Source organism: Platalea leucorodia, assembly GCF_965183815.1.
Source record: "Platalea leucorodia genome assembly, chromosome: 1".
Taxonomy (NCBI): domain Eukaryota; kingdom Metazoa; phylum Chordata; class Aves; order Pelecaniformes; family Threskiornithidae; genus Platalea; species Platalea leucorodia.
In genome coordinates this window covers 147,298,923-147,316,198 of record NC_138823.1, presented here as the reverse complement: position 1 = coordinate 147,316,198, position 17,276 = coordinate 147,298,923, and the positions used below count along the sequence as shown (strand labels likewise).

The 17,276-nt window shown below is 35.7% G+C and overlaps 1 protein-coding gene across 1 annotated transcript in view; it reads right to left on the bottom strand.

Moving 5' to 3' along the window:
* The window catches only part of MALRD1 (MAM and LDL receptor class A domain containing 1), a gene marked incomplete at both ends in the record, with an annotated part of 328,396 nt that overhangs the window by 51,961 nt on the left and 259,159 nt on the right, over window positions 1–17,276 (bottom strand). Inside the window, one exon of the mRNA XM_082329648.1 lies at window positions 1,156–1,431. Within this exon, the coding sequence (XP_082185774.1) occupies window positions 1,156–1,431 (276 nt within the window). The remainder of the gene's footprint in view (window positions 1–1,155; window positions 1,432–17,276) is intronic.

The following is a 17,276-nucleotide window of genomic DNA, read 5'->3' as shown; positions in this document are numbered from 1 at the left end:
ATTTCTAAACAAAAGTGCCTAGAAAGGCATGCACAGATAGTCTGTAAAGTCCATGCCAGTGTTATAGAGTCATTTGTTAAAAGAAATGGCATGTGCAGTGGCCTGCATCATATGCATTAGTTTTGATACAAATTATTAAATAACTTGAATTTCTAGCCCACTGGAAACTGATATTCTACTAATTGTTTTGGTTATGATGAGGATGAAAAATAAAATGTTGAAAAACTTTTGCAGAATGAAAAGTGTAGGAAGAAATGTTTTAATATGTCAAAAGTCTCTTTTTCTACATAGCTAATTATTTTGACCTTCCAGGAATGAAACATTTGGTCTCAGTTCATCTACCGATAATGAGATATTTTGAAATGGACACTCTTGCATCTGTCTGAAACTTCATGGTATCTCATTGCAGTTACAGAGTTCAAAACCTGTTCTTGCGTTTTGCTTGTGAGCCCTTTTCCTTGCTCAAGGCAGAGACTGGTGGTGAGCAATTGCATTGTGCATCACTTGTTTTGTATATTATTTTACTGTTGTTACTATTATTATTATTATTATTATTATTATTATTATTATTTATTATGTTCTCTTCATCTGCTGTCCTATTAAACTGTCTTTATCTCAACCCATGGGTTTTACTTTTTTTTCCGATTCTCTCCCCCATCCCATCATGGGGGAAGGAGGGAGGGTGAGCAAACGGCTGTGTGGTGCTTAGTTGCTGACTGGGTTTAAACCATGACATGCATGAACAGACTTGGTTTCAAAATCCTTGAAAGGTCAGGATTGCCTTGAATGTTACTGAATTACAGAACTGTGCAAGTCTATCTGTCATACTGTAATCAGAGATGAGGCAATGCAAATGCAGCTGACTGATCTATGGAAAAAAGTGGAAACGCTTCCAATTATTAACAGAAATACAATACAAACGATTTGAAGCATTTATCAAAGTTGATAGCCAGGGAATAAGAATGCATAAGCAAAATGACTTGCAAATGTAGAGCGTCTCTCCACGTAACACATTATACGTGATACAAATAATATTTGTCTTGATGAGGGAATAGTGACTTTTACACTATACTTCATTATGTTGCTCTTTTTCACATCACTTTTCTGGGAAAGTAAGTTAGCATGTCCTTAACTATAGCAGTGAAAGTAACTTACGGCAGTCAACTTCATCTTCATTAAGGTGGCAGTCAGGAACACCATCGCATTTCAGGAGGGATGGGATACAGCCTTTGGAAGGACACAGGAACTCTGTTTGCTTGCAGGAGCCCGGAGACACGGTGGTAGGCATCTCCGTGGGACAGTTCATTTCATCACTTCCATCCATGCAATCTTCATCCCCGTTGCATTTTGCAGTGAGGGGCAAACACTGCTGCACATATGCACATGTGAACTGGTCACTACTGCAAGTTGGAGGGTGTGGATCAGCTGATCCTACAAGAAAAAAAGGAATATTTATTGAATCTCTTCTTTCAGTAGTTATCTGTACTGCCTTCAAGATGTACATAGGGACTGCTGGAAAGGCAGCTGGTTTTGATTACTAAACTCTAAAAAATATTAAAACAAACTTATATAAAACCATAGCTCCTAAGTATAGAACACACTATTAAAAACACTTTGTCTCATTTTCAGCATTTGTTTTGATCCTGTTGTTGCTTGTGCCATGTACATATAGAATGGTTAATACTAAAGTGTTAATAAAACTTACCTTTCAGGAAAGGGTTAAAAATATTCTTGAGAGCCCTCAAGTTACAATCTTCCTCTACTTGTATATTGAACGGGTGAACAAAAATCAAAGAAAAACTATGTAAGTCTGGATCTGCAAGGAACTTATTTCATGGAAATCTATTACCCATGGTAAAGTCTGAACCCTCAGCAGAGTAAGAAAAAGACTTTGATAAAGTAACAACAAAGATTTTTACTGAAATGGTTTATTATTGCTCTGATTCTGTAGCTTAGTTTGATGTGATAGAGAATTAAATCAAAGAAAATACTAGATAAAAGTTTCCAGCATGCAACTGGGAAAAAAAAAAGAAAATATTTTTAAATTTCAGACTTTAACTAATTCAGACAGCTGACAAAAAATATCCCATGCTTACATGCTGGAAAAAATACGGGAAAAAAACTTTCTGTGATCACTTATACAAATAAATTTGTCTCAGACACTTAAGCCCCTCTTTCCTCCTATGAAAATCATTGCAACTGAATTCTACCAGCAGAAGCATCAGAACTATTTATGGAAACTGAATTCTAAGAAGCTGGCTATGCTAATGTTGTGTTCTTTACATGAACAGTGCCTGCCATGGGAGCAATGTGATGGATTCCTGTAGTTTTTGTTTTATGTGCAGGGAAAAGAGAAAAATCTCCAGAATTTAACTCTATGTATTTAATCTTTTCTAGGTAAATTTGCAGCAGGTGAGTAAAGAAAACAATATTATGATTGTTAGAGACAAGGAAAGACATATTCATGTCACCACCTCTGTAAAAGACAGGAGGAGTTTTGCTGTTGACTTGGGCTGAAGCAGAGCAGATCAAGCGCAGAAGTTCATGGGTGGGTTTTAGCTTGCCTTTTGAAATGGTGCAAGCATTGCTCTCTGACCCTAGAAGTCAAATGTTACCGCTGCATTAAGGTATGACACACTGTAAGGGAATACATGGATTTTGACATTATTTTACTACTTTTCATCCACTGGGCATAGCATTATGTTTGTGTATTCTGTGATACCAGGCTGGGGGTTTACAGCAGGAGAACTTTGCTGAAACATGCTCAGTTTCTAAAATACCTGCATCATGAATAACAATAGCATTTTGTACAAAAAATGAACTGCTAATGCATTCAGATAAAGAGAATACTAATATTATTTTACCATCTGGTTGCTTGTGAAGCAGTGACAAGGAAAAAGAGCTCAAACTGCTGTCTGACACTGACCTTTGCCAGCTTAGCAATTTTTGATGTTCATGTTGACTTCATGTCAGAAAATCATAATAGAAAAGCTCCATCAATAGAATATTCCTGACATCATTTCATACTGCTAGTGTTGTTAAATTCTATCATGCTACTAGAAAAATGTATTTCATAGAATCATAGAATCATAGAATTGTCAAGGTTGGAAAAGACCCTTAAGATCATCGAGTCCAACCGTTAACCTAACACTGCCAAGTCCATCTATACCATGGCCTCGAGCACCACGTCTACCCGTCTTTTAAATACCTCCAGGGATGGAGACTCAACCACTTCCCTGGGCAGCCTGTTCCAATGCTTGACCACCCTTTCGGTGAAGACATTTTTCCTGATATCCAGCCTAAACCTCCCCTGGCGCAGCTTGAGGCCATTTCCTCTCGTCCTATCGCTTGTTACCTGGGAGAAGAGACTGACCCCCACCTCGCTACAACCTCCTTTCAGGTAGTTGTAGAGAGCAATAAGGTCTCCCCTCAGCCTCCTCTTCTCCAGGCTAAACAACCCCAGTTCCCTCAACTGCTCCTCATAAGACTTGTGCTCCAGACCCTTCACCAACTTCATTGCCCTTCTTTGGACACGCTCCAGCACCTCGATGTCCTTCTTGTAGTGAGGGGCCCAAAACTGAACACAGTACTTGACGTGCGGCCTCACCAGTGCCGAGTACAGGGGCACTATCACCTCCCTGGTCGTGCTGGCCACACTATTCCTGATACAAGCCAGAATGCCATTTCATACACTGGACATAATCTAAACATAAAACAACAATAATGGATTTTGGCACAGTAAAAATAATAACCTAATGATCTTTTGGCTTGTTTGTGTTCAGAATTGCATCATAAATGCCTCAAAGACATGTACTTATAAATGGGACTGAAAAGATTACATTTTCATGATATGTGTTTTATATATGTGTTAATTTCAAAAAATTATTTTCATTTATAGTACTTCAAAAGGCTTATGAAAGTTGTCTTTCGATGGTTGATTATAGACATTTAAATCACATAGTGAATTTATTTTTGGACAAATTAAAAATATTTTAGATTTTGCATTTCTTTCTACTTCATTCCCGTATTTTATCAGATAATTAATCATAAGCACACAAAGATGTTAGAATTGAGTTCATCAGGAAGAATTTGTATATAAGGCCATGATTCTGCCAAGATACCAGTGAAATATATGGAAAGCCTTTGGGAGAACATATTTCTCTCTTTATTGATATAAAACTGGTACCATTAAAAATATGCAATGGATTTTTTTAAAAAAGGAATTATTTTATTTTTTAGTTTGCACTCGCTCTGGAATAAAAAGGTATGATTATACTAGATAGCATTTTTTTCCCTTCTGTTACTTCTGACTCTTTTCCTCACAGTGCCCTAGGGGGCATTAGGCAGCAAAAAAGACTTAAGCAGCAGTCAGTTCCACTTAGGCATGCACTTTTGTCTTTGCATAGTCCAGTTTTAGTTTTTCTGCGTCTGTTCTGATACAGTGAAAATTAACCCCACACAGTTACAATACATTTGACTTTACTATGGTCACTTCTTTATGTTGCAGGAAAGACTGCATTTATAGCACATTTGTGAGCATTTTTGACGCTGTTTAATTCTCTATACCTGTCATATTAATCATACGTTTGCTAACAGGTTTCTACCCAACTTTGTTCAGGAAAAAAAAAAAAAAATTGAAATCCACTCTTAAATTCAATAATGCTTGAATGTGTTGCTTGTTATGAATCTAGTCTTGAGTGTTAATCTTTGGGCTTTTGTAGCACTGATAAGTTTAGCCTTATGGTCTCAATCATATAAAGCGCTTATGCCTGTAAATGTTCCTATACTAAATTCAGTAGTTAGGCAAATGCTTGAATGCTTTATTGAATGGGCGATTTATTATTATTATTATTATTATTATTATTATTATTATTATTATTATTATTATTATTAATTATTATTATTAATCACGATTCCTTATTGTTATTAGAAAATAATGTGTAGAAGGAACTTCTCCTGACTTGCATGCCAACTATTTTAGAGTGTGCAATACTCATTGAGAGCACTGAAGATGTCTCTAACTTATACTAGAGGTTAAGCTAGGGGTAAGGTTAACCAGGGGTCTTGTTGAGGTCTGTTTTATGTTTTTAGTACATTAATAAAAATCCAAAGCGATACCCTGAAACCAGCAAAATAATTTTAGATCAGAACAATAAATAACATGAGAATATACCTCAAAGACCATAAGACCTTGCTTATTAACTCACATTATGTATTAATTAGTTCACATCTGTTTGGTTTCAGATGTAATAGGAAAATTGTGTTCTAGATGACATTGTATAAAACATTATGATTGCCGTGATCTGCCAAAACTGTATTTCCAAGTTCAATCTATTTACTTTACATAAAGTAGGTTATAGATGCTTTTCTTAATTATAAATTAAATGTGCCTAGTGAAACTTTTGAAAATTTATAAAACATTAATTTATATATAGCTAGCATTTAAAACTGACTAATTGGGAATATGCAAATCTAGAAAATCATTAACTAATTCCAACTGAAAAGAAATCTCAAGCAACGTATTAATGCAAAACTAATTGCTTGCATACAAAGCTACTATCTATGTAATTATTTATATTAAGCTCATCATTGCAGTATCTGCTACTGACATGTTTCATTCTAAAGAGTGACAATACTCATTCTGTTTCCTTGCCACTGGGAGGAATTGAACTAAAACGTTAACACTGCGATGTGGTTTGCAGTGAAAAATGTGCTGGCACTAATGAGAGACTCATCACAAATACCCTCCATTGTGCTGAGTTACACAGTGGTATACTCACCTGACAGCCATAGAAACTAACTTTAAACTTATGCATATACATGAATCTTATATCCACTCTTGTAGATCTATATGAAGGTTATGTAAACAGCTGAAGTTGGAGTGTGGTTTTTCAATGCAAATTGGACTATCCATTCGTGGCCCACGGGCCATTTCAGTCACTTAAAATCATTAGATTCAACAATTGTCTAATACTGACAGGCCAAATAAACTGTTTCCCTCACCTTTTTCCAAATGCAGAAAAGAAGTTCCCAACTCAGCACTCATCTCCTGAGTGTTGTGTGGCTCTCATTTTCAGACCACATTCAGGAGTGGAGGAGATATTGTACAGGTTACTTTTTTAAAAAGCAGTATCTATTTGAAGCTGTTTAAGGATTTGGAGATAAATCTACTGAAAATGATGTGTTCTAAGGAACACAGGATAAAAGCTTAACTTTCTGTATCCAGGCTGCATGATCACTGAAAAGCAGGACTGGAGATCCTCAAGAATACATTCAGTATTTGCACACAGATGAAAAGCAAACTAATCAAAAACCATTTCAGAGAAAATAACCTCTGCTCTGTGGAACACTGAGTCTGGATTTAGATCTGCAGGAAAAAACAGCAGCAAATTGTTGATGTTCCATTATACCTAAAGGAATAACGATTTTTTAAGTAGCAAGCTGAGGACATGTCCTTATTTATTTTGCTTTGCACTCAGTGTTTCATTTTACATTTATTTTTGCCTTGCATATGGCAAATAACCAAAATTAAAGAAAGGGTTTAAAATATGCATATAACATCTACTTGTACATCATAAAAAGACATTTTAATTAGGTCCTAAAAATGACATTTTAATTCGGTCCTAAAATCCTTTGTGAAACCTACTCATGCAGCTGTGCTGGGTGAGTTATGACCTAAGGACCAAGAAGTGCTCCCCTACAAGCATCCTCACGCTTTGAACAGAAATTGGGTGGTTGAGGTAGAGACAAAAAAGCAAAAATCAGACCAGTTTTTAAAGGAAACTAAATTTTTTATGTACTGCTTCATGAACTGCAATAACAACAACTGAATATACCTGTATTTCATTGTTGTCAGTCAAAAGGTGTGCTTCTAGATACATTTTTATTTCAATGTGCTAACCATCAAAACATGTTACACCAAACAGAGCTCATGAGCTGATGATTTGGGAGTAAGGAGCTTTTACAGTATGAAAAGTGTTAAGTCAGTAAGTGCTCATTGTCAAGGGCATAATTACATATTTGTGGGACAGGGACTTATTAAATGCTTACTGTTGTTTGATGAACATTTTCTGTACACATATACTTTGTTGTGCTATTGCCTTTGTCATCCATGGAGCATACTGATCTTGTTTCCTGACTATGCCTAACTTCACAGGTCAGAACTGTAAACATTTTGCCCATGGACCACATGGATTCAGCCACAGGAAACCACAGAACTGCCATTACCTGAGTGCTAATATAAAATAAATGATTGTATCACACAGTCTTTAGCACAGCCAGAAACACACAAACATGCTTAATTTGAATGAAACACCACCTTGATGCTATCCATGTCTTTTCTGCCTTTCTTGTTCAGATAGCAAGATCTCTGGTGCAGAGTAGGTCTCCATTTATATTTACATATCACCTGTAACAGTGAATTCTAATTAAGACTAGTAGACATTGGCATTAAATTCAACACCAGGAAGCATGAAATAAAGTTACCAGATGCTATTATGCAGCATTAACTCAGTTGTATCAGAGCTTCCTCTAAAGCCCATTTAGGTAAATGGGAAGACTCATTGATTTTAATGGGCCTTGCATCAGACCCTTGAAAACTAACAACCTGTCTGATATATTTGCATACATAATTTGCCTACTAAATCTAATAAAAACACTGGACCTATTAACTGTAGCTAAAAGAGGCCAAAAATAACCCCCTCCAACAGTTTTCATTAGACAAGAGTATAAATTAATTACAGGTCCAATCCAATATATTAATTAGGTTGAAATAAGTGGCAGTCCTCACTTTCACTTCAGTAAACATTGGATCAGGGCATGAAATCAGCCCATTCAAGGTGGCTGCAAGGAAACAACCTTATTAAAAAAAATTAACTGGACTGAAGTTGTTCAAATACTTTAACAATCTGTCTGTGAGTCTTTATCAGTGTCAATAAAGATTCTGCTAGAAAATAAAATGTTAATTTCAAAGCTTGTAAAAAGACAAAAAAAAAGGGAAATTGAGTCTGGCCAATTGAATCTTTAAATCTCTTTCCCTCATGAGAACACAGGACTATGGGGCAGGGTGCTGAAAAGCATCTCAGAGACACTATTAGAAAGCCAGAATTAAAAACAACAGAACTTGGCCCAATGACTTTAGAGTTTTATACGTCTGTGCAGAATTGTGCAGTTTCTTTTAAATGATCACAGTTTGCTAATATACAAACATAATGGAAAACAAACATGTTTACTGCCAGTAAAATCAAGCTATGATTTATAGGTTCCACTCAGAGAACTACTACTTCTGGCTACAACACACTGACTACCTGTGACAGAAATATGGCAATATTTGTCATATTTCTGTTAAGAGCAGACCAGGAATTGCTAGTTATGTCTGCTATTGTGATGGATTTATTTATTTGTTTATTTATTAGGAACAACGAAAAACTGGAGAAGCTGTGAAGCTTTAGTTTCCAACAAAATGAGGTGGGCTGGACTACGGGACAGGTTTAGAATAAAGAAAAGATAAGTTTCTTGGAATCAGCACATTTTCATAGGTGGGGTGGGAACACAACACTATGCTAAATCTTTTATTTCTCAACTTCTAAAGAAAGGCAGCTTCTACAGGTACAAATTTATCATCAGCCGAGAAGAGCCCTGAAGAAAACTATGGTAAACTCCGTATAGTTTCTGAGATAAATCTGAGCTTGTGATTTACTCTGATTGAGGAGACAGGCAAGTTTTACCTAAAGAAGAATCTGAGAATTTTCTTCTCTCATGAAACTATCTCATTCCAAAAATGATTTCTCGCTATCCCTCCAAGGAAATATGTTGATTTTTATAAACAAACTTAGCAAGGCAAAATATCATCTCTGTGATTTGAAGCTTGCCTGGGATTTTTGGTGTAAACAGATGGGTTTTGGAGGTTCAATATTAATGAAACTATTTTAATACACCATTAACAAATCCAAAGATTTTTAATTTCCCAAAAGGCATCTAGCTTGAATCAGAAGATTTCAGTATTCTGTAGAGGTGTAAGAAGGCACAGAGAAACTGAAAGATTTGGACCAAGGTATTATATTTATTTATTTAAACATACATGACATAATTGCATTCAGGACTTGTCACTAATTATGCTAGTTTATATATTGTAACTATTTTATCCTAAAATTATTCCCAGTTTACCTTCCTGTGAAATCCACAAAAAATTGTGGCTTCACCACCAGCAAGTCCTGTGCACTGGAAGACACTGAAATAGGCTGAACAATCTCTCTAAGATACTATGCCCCAAATTATAATTTGTACTCTTCAAAAATGCAGAAATGCCCTATCTCTGCCAAGCAATGAGGATCTAAACTGTTTTCTGATTAGTTTCAGGGAGAAATTAATTAAGTAAAGAAACTATTCACAAATATCCCTGGTATCCTCAGTCCTCTATCACTACTAATCTTGCTTTCCTCTTCCCCTCCTTTGTTTTTACAGGTAACCTCCCCCAGCAGCTCCCCCTGAATCACTTCTTGCCCTTGAGACAAGAAACTCCCTGAGATCTCAACCTGAGAGAGATTTCTGCTTCACTGCAAGCACGAGCAGACAAACTAACAGTGATTCCCCTGGCTCTGCAACTTAAAGAAATCAGAAGTTAAGACTCCTTTACAGAGTTTTTGCCCGTGATCTAACACCTTACTAGCAGCAACTCAGGCAGTTAACCTTTCCAGTATCTCCTGCATTCAGGCTCTGGGAGTTTCAGAGATGGATCATTGACTTGGTCTAAGCATTTCTCAGATGAGTTCTGTTCCGATGCAGAATTTTCTCACTATTGCTTCACGTGCACGCACGCATGCTCACACACCCTTCAGCAAGACTCTCTCTGCACCACTGGGCTATTTTTCTCACAAGCAACACACAAACACCCACTTTACTTTTTGGGTTGGTATCTCTTAATTAGATAGAGGTGTCAGTTATGCTTTTCTTGTAAGATCTAGTGAAATGGCCTACTAGAAATACCAGAGAGCATACAAAATTATCTGCAAATGGATGGTTTCTAGGCTGTCTGGTTATTTGGCTAGTTTGCCCATAATGTTTTTGCTGATCTGCCAGTTTAGGGTCTGTACAGGAGAAACATTTTTGCTATTTCATGTTTTGCTTTCTGTTTTAATTCAGGTTTCTTTCTTTATTTTTGTGACTCTGAAAAGAAAAATATTTTGGACATTTCCAACTTGATACCCAAAATTATACAGGTTATTTTATTTCATTCTCTTTTTCGTTGGCAGGAAGATAACGTTATGCTATAAGAAGTAATTATGGAGGTAGTTATCAAATATTTTTGAAATAGTTGGACACTGTAGCTGTATGCTGTATAGAAAACCTGTTCATGAAGAGAAGTAATTCTATATTCAGAGTTGTATCTGAATAATGTGGACAGAAAAAAAAAATATTAAATTATCTCTCATTAGGGACTTCTCTGTACTCTGCTCTGGGTAAAATAGTATTCAATAATGTGATTAAAGATTATGTCACTGTACATAAACACACAGATTCTGTTGTGAAGCAAATGGAAGTCTGTGGCAGTAAGAGCCGGGAAGGTTTATAGACAGCCAGGATTCAAAAAGTGTGTTCCATGATGCAGAGATAAAAAAGAGAGAAAAAGTCCTCAATATATGTTATAAGAGAAACAAATAAATAATAACTAGCCAAGATTTTATGAAATTAGAATTTCCAGGCATATTACCTTTGCTCTGTGGTTTCTAATCCAAAGTCACAAGGGGATTGACTTCTGAAGAATGGCTACTCACCATTTTCTGAAAATTAGATACCTTTAAGATACCCAAAGAGAGTACCTAAAATTATAGTAGCTTAGTCACTAGTCACGTGACCATTCGCTCATTACACACCTAGATATTTTTTTGTTACTCTTTATGCTATCTATGCTATATGGAAATAGTCTTTATAGTCACTATTCTGTTACTAAGTTACTTCAATGAAAAAGTCTTACGAACAATCTTCATTCTGCTATGTTTTAATTATAAACACTTATCTGAGACAGTTTGTGTTAGAAGATGTCAGTGATAAAGTCAATTTCCTTTGACCGTGAACAAAGAGACAGTTCTGGCCCTTTGGGACACTATCCTTCTTCTCAGCTTGGTGCCTGAACTTGGTATCTTTCATACCTTTTTAATATGGTATTGCATATAGATATTACACAAAGACTAATTCTGCTCTTGTTTGGAGATCAATGGAAATTGTTTTGCTCTGAAAGAAATTCAGGATTGGTTCTGTCAGGCACACATCTTTTGTGAGATCTGAAACTGCAATATGAAGAAGTCTTGAAGCAATCCTACCCACCAGACAGAAGAGTGAATCACCAAGATTTAAATAAAATGTTTATGCTTTTCAAGACCTAAATGAGAAAACACTGAACAGCTTTTCTGTTCATGAAGATAAGCTTAGATTCATACAAGCACCAGCATATAATTTAATTCCTGAATATTAAAAATCTACCTGATGTTAAAGGGGCAACTAACACATTCAAGGGAAAAAAAAACCTGAGGATCACTATGCTGAGACTACATATGGCTCAGGAAGACTCAATTACAAAAGGCTGGCAGTGGGGAAAGTATTGGGGGAAAACAGTATGTGTAACTCCTTTTTTCTTACACTCTTTCCCAGGCATCCATAACTGTTGGGGACAGGTTATATTGCTAGCTGGACCTTTTCCTTACTTACTATGGCTGACCTGAAGTTCTGAGTATATCTACCCTAAATTTTGTGGTTGATATATCATTTCCTTTGTCTCAGCACTTCTTTGGAATATCAGCTCTTCTAGAAAGTTAGGAAAGATGGTCTATAGGAATGGCTCTGGCTATCTCTCATTACTGCCTTATGATGGCTTAAAGAAATTGAAGATTCAATTTCTGGAGTATATTAGGTTTTAGGGTAGTGGGAAGCCTTTGTGTGCATTTTTAAAAAAAACCTTTAAAGTACTAGGTGGCTTGGGCTTGAATGTAAAGCCAAATCCAGTCTTGTAATTCACAGATTCTGATTTGTTTCTTCTATTTGTTTCTTCATGACAAGTGAAAGCTTGCTCAATGTAAGGATTATTTAAAACCTTTACAGCACGTCTAGTTTGTGTTTTGCTACAGAGCAACAGGAAGACTTAGATGAGTTACAGCATGTCAAAGCAAACTTTTCACCTAAGTGAAAGCCATCAACAACCACTGAAAAATTTACTGTACTTCAGTACCTAAATGGCAAATCTGACCCTTTCGTTGGTAACCTGTGCAGTGAAGTCAAGAACTATGACAACATTAGAAAAAAACCAACTCAGAGCAGCCTGGGAAATAGCATTGTTTTTTGCACAATTCCACCATGATCAGACGACACAGTGTTAGAGACAACATGTCCTGTCTGTGCTGAGTGTTTTGCATTATTTAATTTGCCCTTTTATCTCCAATGTATCCTTACATAATGATATTTTCTACTGCAGACAAATCTTCCAGGTGAAAGTGAATTTGCCGTAGAGTGTGTGGGGAAATACACAACACTGTGTTAAGTTGGAAGGCTAAAAAGACTTTTAAAAAAAATATTTTGTAAGGAAAGAAGAAAGGAATGGATGAAAAAGAGAAGCACAAGAGTCAAAAAGGCATTTGAATAAAATGATGAAGGATGATAAAAAGTAGTTCACAAAACAGAAGAAAAGGAGAATACTTCAGATAGCACTGAGCAGCTGTGGAAAGTAATCTATGAAAGCAAACACAGACTAAAAAAACCAAATGAAAAAATACAGAATGATAAGGAAAGGTAGAGTAGAAGATTATTTTCTTTGAATTGTCAACTATTTTACTAAGCAATGTTAATATTGAACTGGTGATAAACATTGAAAGCGTCACTGATGGTCAAAAAGCATATACTGGTTTCTTAAACACTCTAGAGCCTAGGGTGCTGCCTGATGTTTGCGCTCCTGTTAATACCCAAGATGCAGCCCAAATATTCATCTTAAAGTGTCAACACTATTCTTTTTGAATAAACCAAAACATAAAGCAATTACTTAAAGCAGTACTATTCAGAAGTGTAAGTGCAGAAAGAGCTGTTGTTTAAAAGGGGCTAGAAATAACTTCACTGCATGAAAGGGCTGGAGTAGCAGTCAGTGCTCACTTTGTACTGAGCTTTACTTTCTTCCAGTAGATGATCTCCATAAGCACAAATATTTTGCTTGGGTGATCTCTGGAAGAGATCACAAAATATATTTACTACTTATTTGTTTCTTGACAATACTTTTTCAATACATGAAAGTGCTATGTAACTAATGCCTCACTATTTAAATTACACAGCCTTTGTCCATCCAGTTTATTTCTTCAGTAATGACTGAGTGACGAAACATAGCATTCTGGTTTATATAAACAGAATAAAGTTTGGGTGTTAGGCATCTTTGGGTTAATGCTGGGATTTAAATTAAGTAGAAGCAGAAATTTTAAGAATTTCTGTGATGCCTCCTATTTCAGCTGAACTAGAAAATACTATGAGACAGGTATTAGTGAATACAAAATCTAATTCAATACTTTGGTATTCTTGGTCCATCTGAAATTAGAAATGGAAACTATTTTTAACTTTTATTTTTTAAAAATAAGCTATTAAATAAAAATAAAGTAATTTTAAAAAATCAAGTTATTACTTAAAAGTTTAAAGCAGATGGTAAGAACTGAGTAACAACTAAATTCTTTGGTTCCTAAGATGCACTAATTCCTATAATATAAGATCTTCACACACTTTTATCAGCATAAAATAAAGGACCTTGAAGAGTGGCAAGAGTGCATCCCATTTAGCAGTTGATTCTGAACTAAGCTAGATCCTGTGCCACTAACAGCTGGCACTGCAGCTCTGTCCGTGCATGGGCATCAGCTAGAAAGTATTTTTGCAGTAGGCCAGGGAGTAGCTTGACCACACTTTGTTTAAAAGTTCACAAATATCCTTGGATACTCTCATGGCTAATGAGGGCTGACTACTTAAAAACAAATAAAAACCTCAGCTGAATTAGAGCTGCTGGTAATACTTTATTGCTTAGAGCTCCCAACCAGCTAAATTGTGATTGCTTCTATTTAGAACATGTTGCCTCAGGAAACCCAAAGTACTTAAAGACAAGCTGAAAAATAATAATACTGAGACAGGAAAAAGATTTGCAGCAGCAAAGCTATCTTCTGAAAGGGAGAACATTACACAAAACCTGTACTGCAGGTAATACACTTTTCTTTCAGCTAAGTCTTTGTATAAACATGATCAGCAAAAATCAAAGCAGGACTGGCAGTGAAGTAGGTAAACTTTCCCACCGTTTTTGTTAAAGGAAAATGTTCTTGCTCAAATATCTACAGGGCAGTGATTTTATACTATTTGCAAATGATATCTTCAAATTTTACCATCTGAATTTTTAAGCGGTGACACAGAAACAATTATTAGTAAAAAAAAAGCATCTCCTCCTAAGCAGCTGCTCTTTGTCAGGAACAATATTAAAAAGTCAGAGATATGTTCTTCATCCTAAACTGCTGTGGTTTACTTTATTATACACATTTTGTGTAGTTCTCTCGCCTCTTCACCAGCACAGACTGGGCCAACCTGGCCAGCAAGGATTATTAGGATAGGACTCTTCCCAGGACAGTACAAAACCATGAAAAAACATAAAGTCAGTGCACATTTAAGTAACAGCATCTAGATATCATTTTTTGTCTGGAGAGGAGATCATAGATCAAGTCACAAACTCATTAGGAGATTGCCTTCCATTAGACAATTTTGTTTTCTTTGAGAAATACACACCTGTGACAACAGTAAGAGTGACTAGAAAACTGGGGGAGAGGGATGGATGATAGAAGAAACTGGCAGAATTATCAGGGTGCACATACAACTGTGGAGTGGTTGGTGGAGGCAAAAAAATGCGTGGGGAACATAAAAATAGGATGCCTGCAATCAGATGCCCAATTAAGTGAGGAACAAGAGGTGGATTAGTAGAATTTGGAACTGTGGAAGCATCAGGACTGAGGAGGATAGATCTAGGATGGCACACTGAATGCAAGCTAAAGGTTATCAATAGAGGTATAAAGAAAAAGCATGGTAAAGAGAGAATACCCTGTACTGAAACTCCAAGTAATGGATTTAAATGAGTGGAAGATGTTCTACACCAAAGCATGGGAGAGGGATGCAATGTGACAGGAATTAAAAAACATGAAAAAGACTTTCTGCAACCAAGGTTTGCCAACTGATGTTTTCCCAATAACAACTAAATGAAAAATGATTTTCCAATAGTAACTAAAATTTTGTGTATGTTCAGAAAGAACTAGCTAATTCATAGAAGAAAAATCAGCTGAGAGCTATCAGAAAGCATGACTTTCAGAGCTTCAGAAAGTCTCTGAAGCAGATTAACACAGATTGGGAAAGACTGGGAGAGGGCGGAATTTATTGTGTTCTTTCATTCTAATACTTTGGGTATTCATTATTGGCCATACCAGAAGACTTGCCTAGGCTGCTTTCAGGGTAATATAATTTATGCCAGTCTTGCAAGGGCATAAAGAATAGACTTATAAAGAACAATGTTTTGTAAAGAATTCATGTACAGACCCTTCCTACACCTCTAGAAATCACCATAAAAAATTTGTAGAAGTTGTCTGGAGCATACAAGTGAATACAAAGACAAGTATCCTGCATTTAAGTTAAACATGTCAACTGTCCAAGGAAAAGTCTGTTTCTTTTTCAGATGAGACAATAATGAGATGATACAGAATAGAGCAAGATAAACTACTATTTCCATCATGTAAGTATTGCAGCTTGTAAGAACTAATTCCAGGCTGATTGCCAGCTTACCATACAAAGGAATATAAGTTGACTCCTGAAGATGTCTGCCTCTTCTGCAGCTGGGCAAAGAGCCTAGATGACTAACTAAGACTGTCTGATTTATTTTTAGGTAGTTGCATGTAAATAAGGTATGAGTTTTTGACTTATCCATCAAACCGTAAGTAACCAATATAACTCTGGTAATTTTTCTCAAGGTTTTCCTTATGATATACCATATTTGTAAGATGGACAGAGTGTGTTAGAAGTTAGATACTTTGAAGTAATCTACAACTGGAAAATCTCTGGAGAAAAATAAGGTGATTAGAAAAATGTTACTCCATAAAAATTACCTTACTTCTACAGTTATGATTATTTTGGGATACCTTAACATACGCTTTCCATTAAACATTTTTTCCTTTCTCTGAATTCATGCTTGTTCATAATAAATTACCAAAGTATATGTTCCATTAAAAGTAGAAAACTGATTTATAAACATTGTTGGAATATAGACCTAGGTCTTCCATTTAATTACAAGTACTTAAAATATATAATTTGAAAATTTCCCATTCTATTATGGCATATTATGCATGAAACTGCCTAAGTAATTATTCAGGTATGGTTAACAAAGGTGATTAATGCAATAAGGGTAGAACAAACGCTTGTTTATGTACATGGTCTGCAGCTCATTGAAGAACATTCCAAAATAGTATTTGCCTGAGCCTATTGGTGGTATTATTCAGAGAAAATAAACAAAGCTTTTGTTCAGCTTGAGACTGAGCAAATGCCACCTGTGTGAACATATATTTCATTTTAAGCCTTAATCAGCATGTGGTTAATTCTCCAAGGAGCTGCTTACTCATCACAATAAAAAAAAAAAAAACAAACAGCTTATTGAACAGCATGACAACTAATTCATACACAGGCTATCCTGTCTGAACAATAAGAGCTGTATAAATACAAAGAAATGTTATCCAAGAACATTTTTGTAACATCCATATTGGTATTTATTTAAACATAATCATACCTAGTTGGTCCTTATGAATGAAGATCTACACAAAGAGTTTTCTGTTTCCTTGGTTTTCTTCCCCTCTTGACTCTTTAAAATAAGGAATGTGCAATATTCCTTTCAGAATCTGTATTTGCACACACACTTAATTTTTTCTTCTGTTACTGTATCATATGCTATACTTCTTTTGCAGAGTAAACCACTGGCTTTCTCACAGAATAAACGTGGCATTATAAGGCATTAGAATTTAACTTTTTTTTTTTTTTTACACAGTTCAAGTCACTTAGCTTGTGTAGCAGAAGTGAGATTGTAAATTATCAGAGAGCCTGGCAGTAAGGTAAGTTTGCTATACTGCTGAGATATTTTATGAAGAGACTAAAGATAAAAGAACTAACCATTTTCTTTTTTAAATAATTGTGAACCACTTTGATATTCATAAAACTCTTCCATCCCCAACTAAGGCCTTCTTTGACTGTTT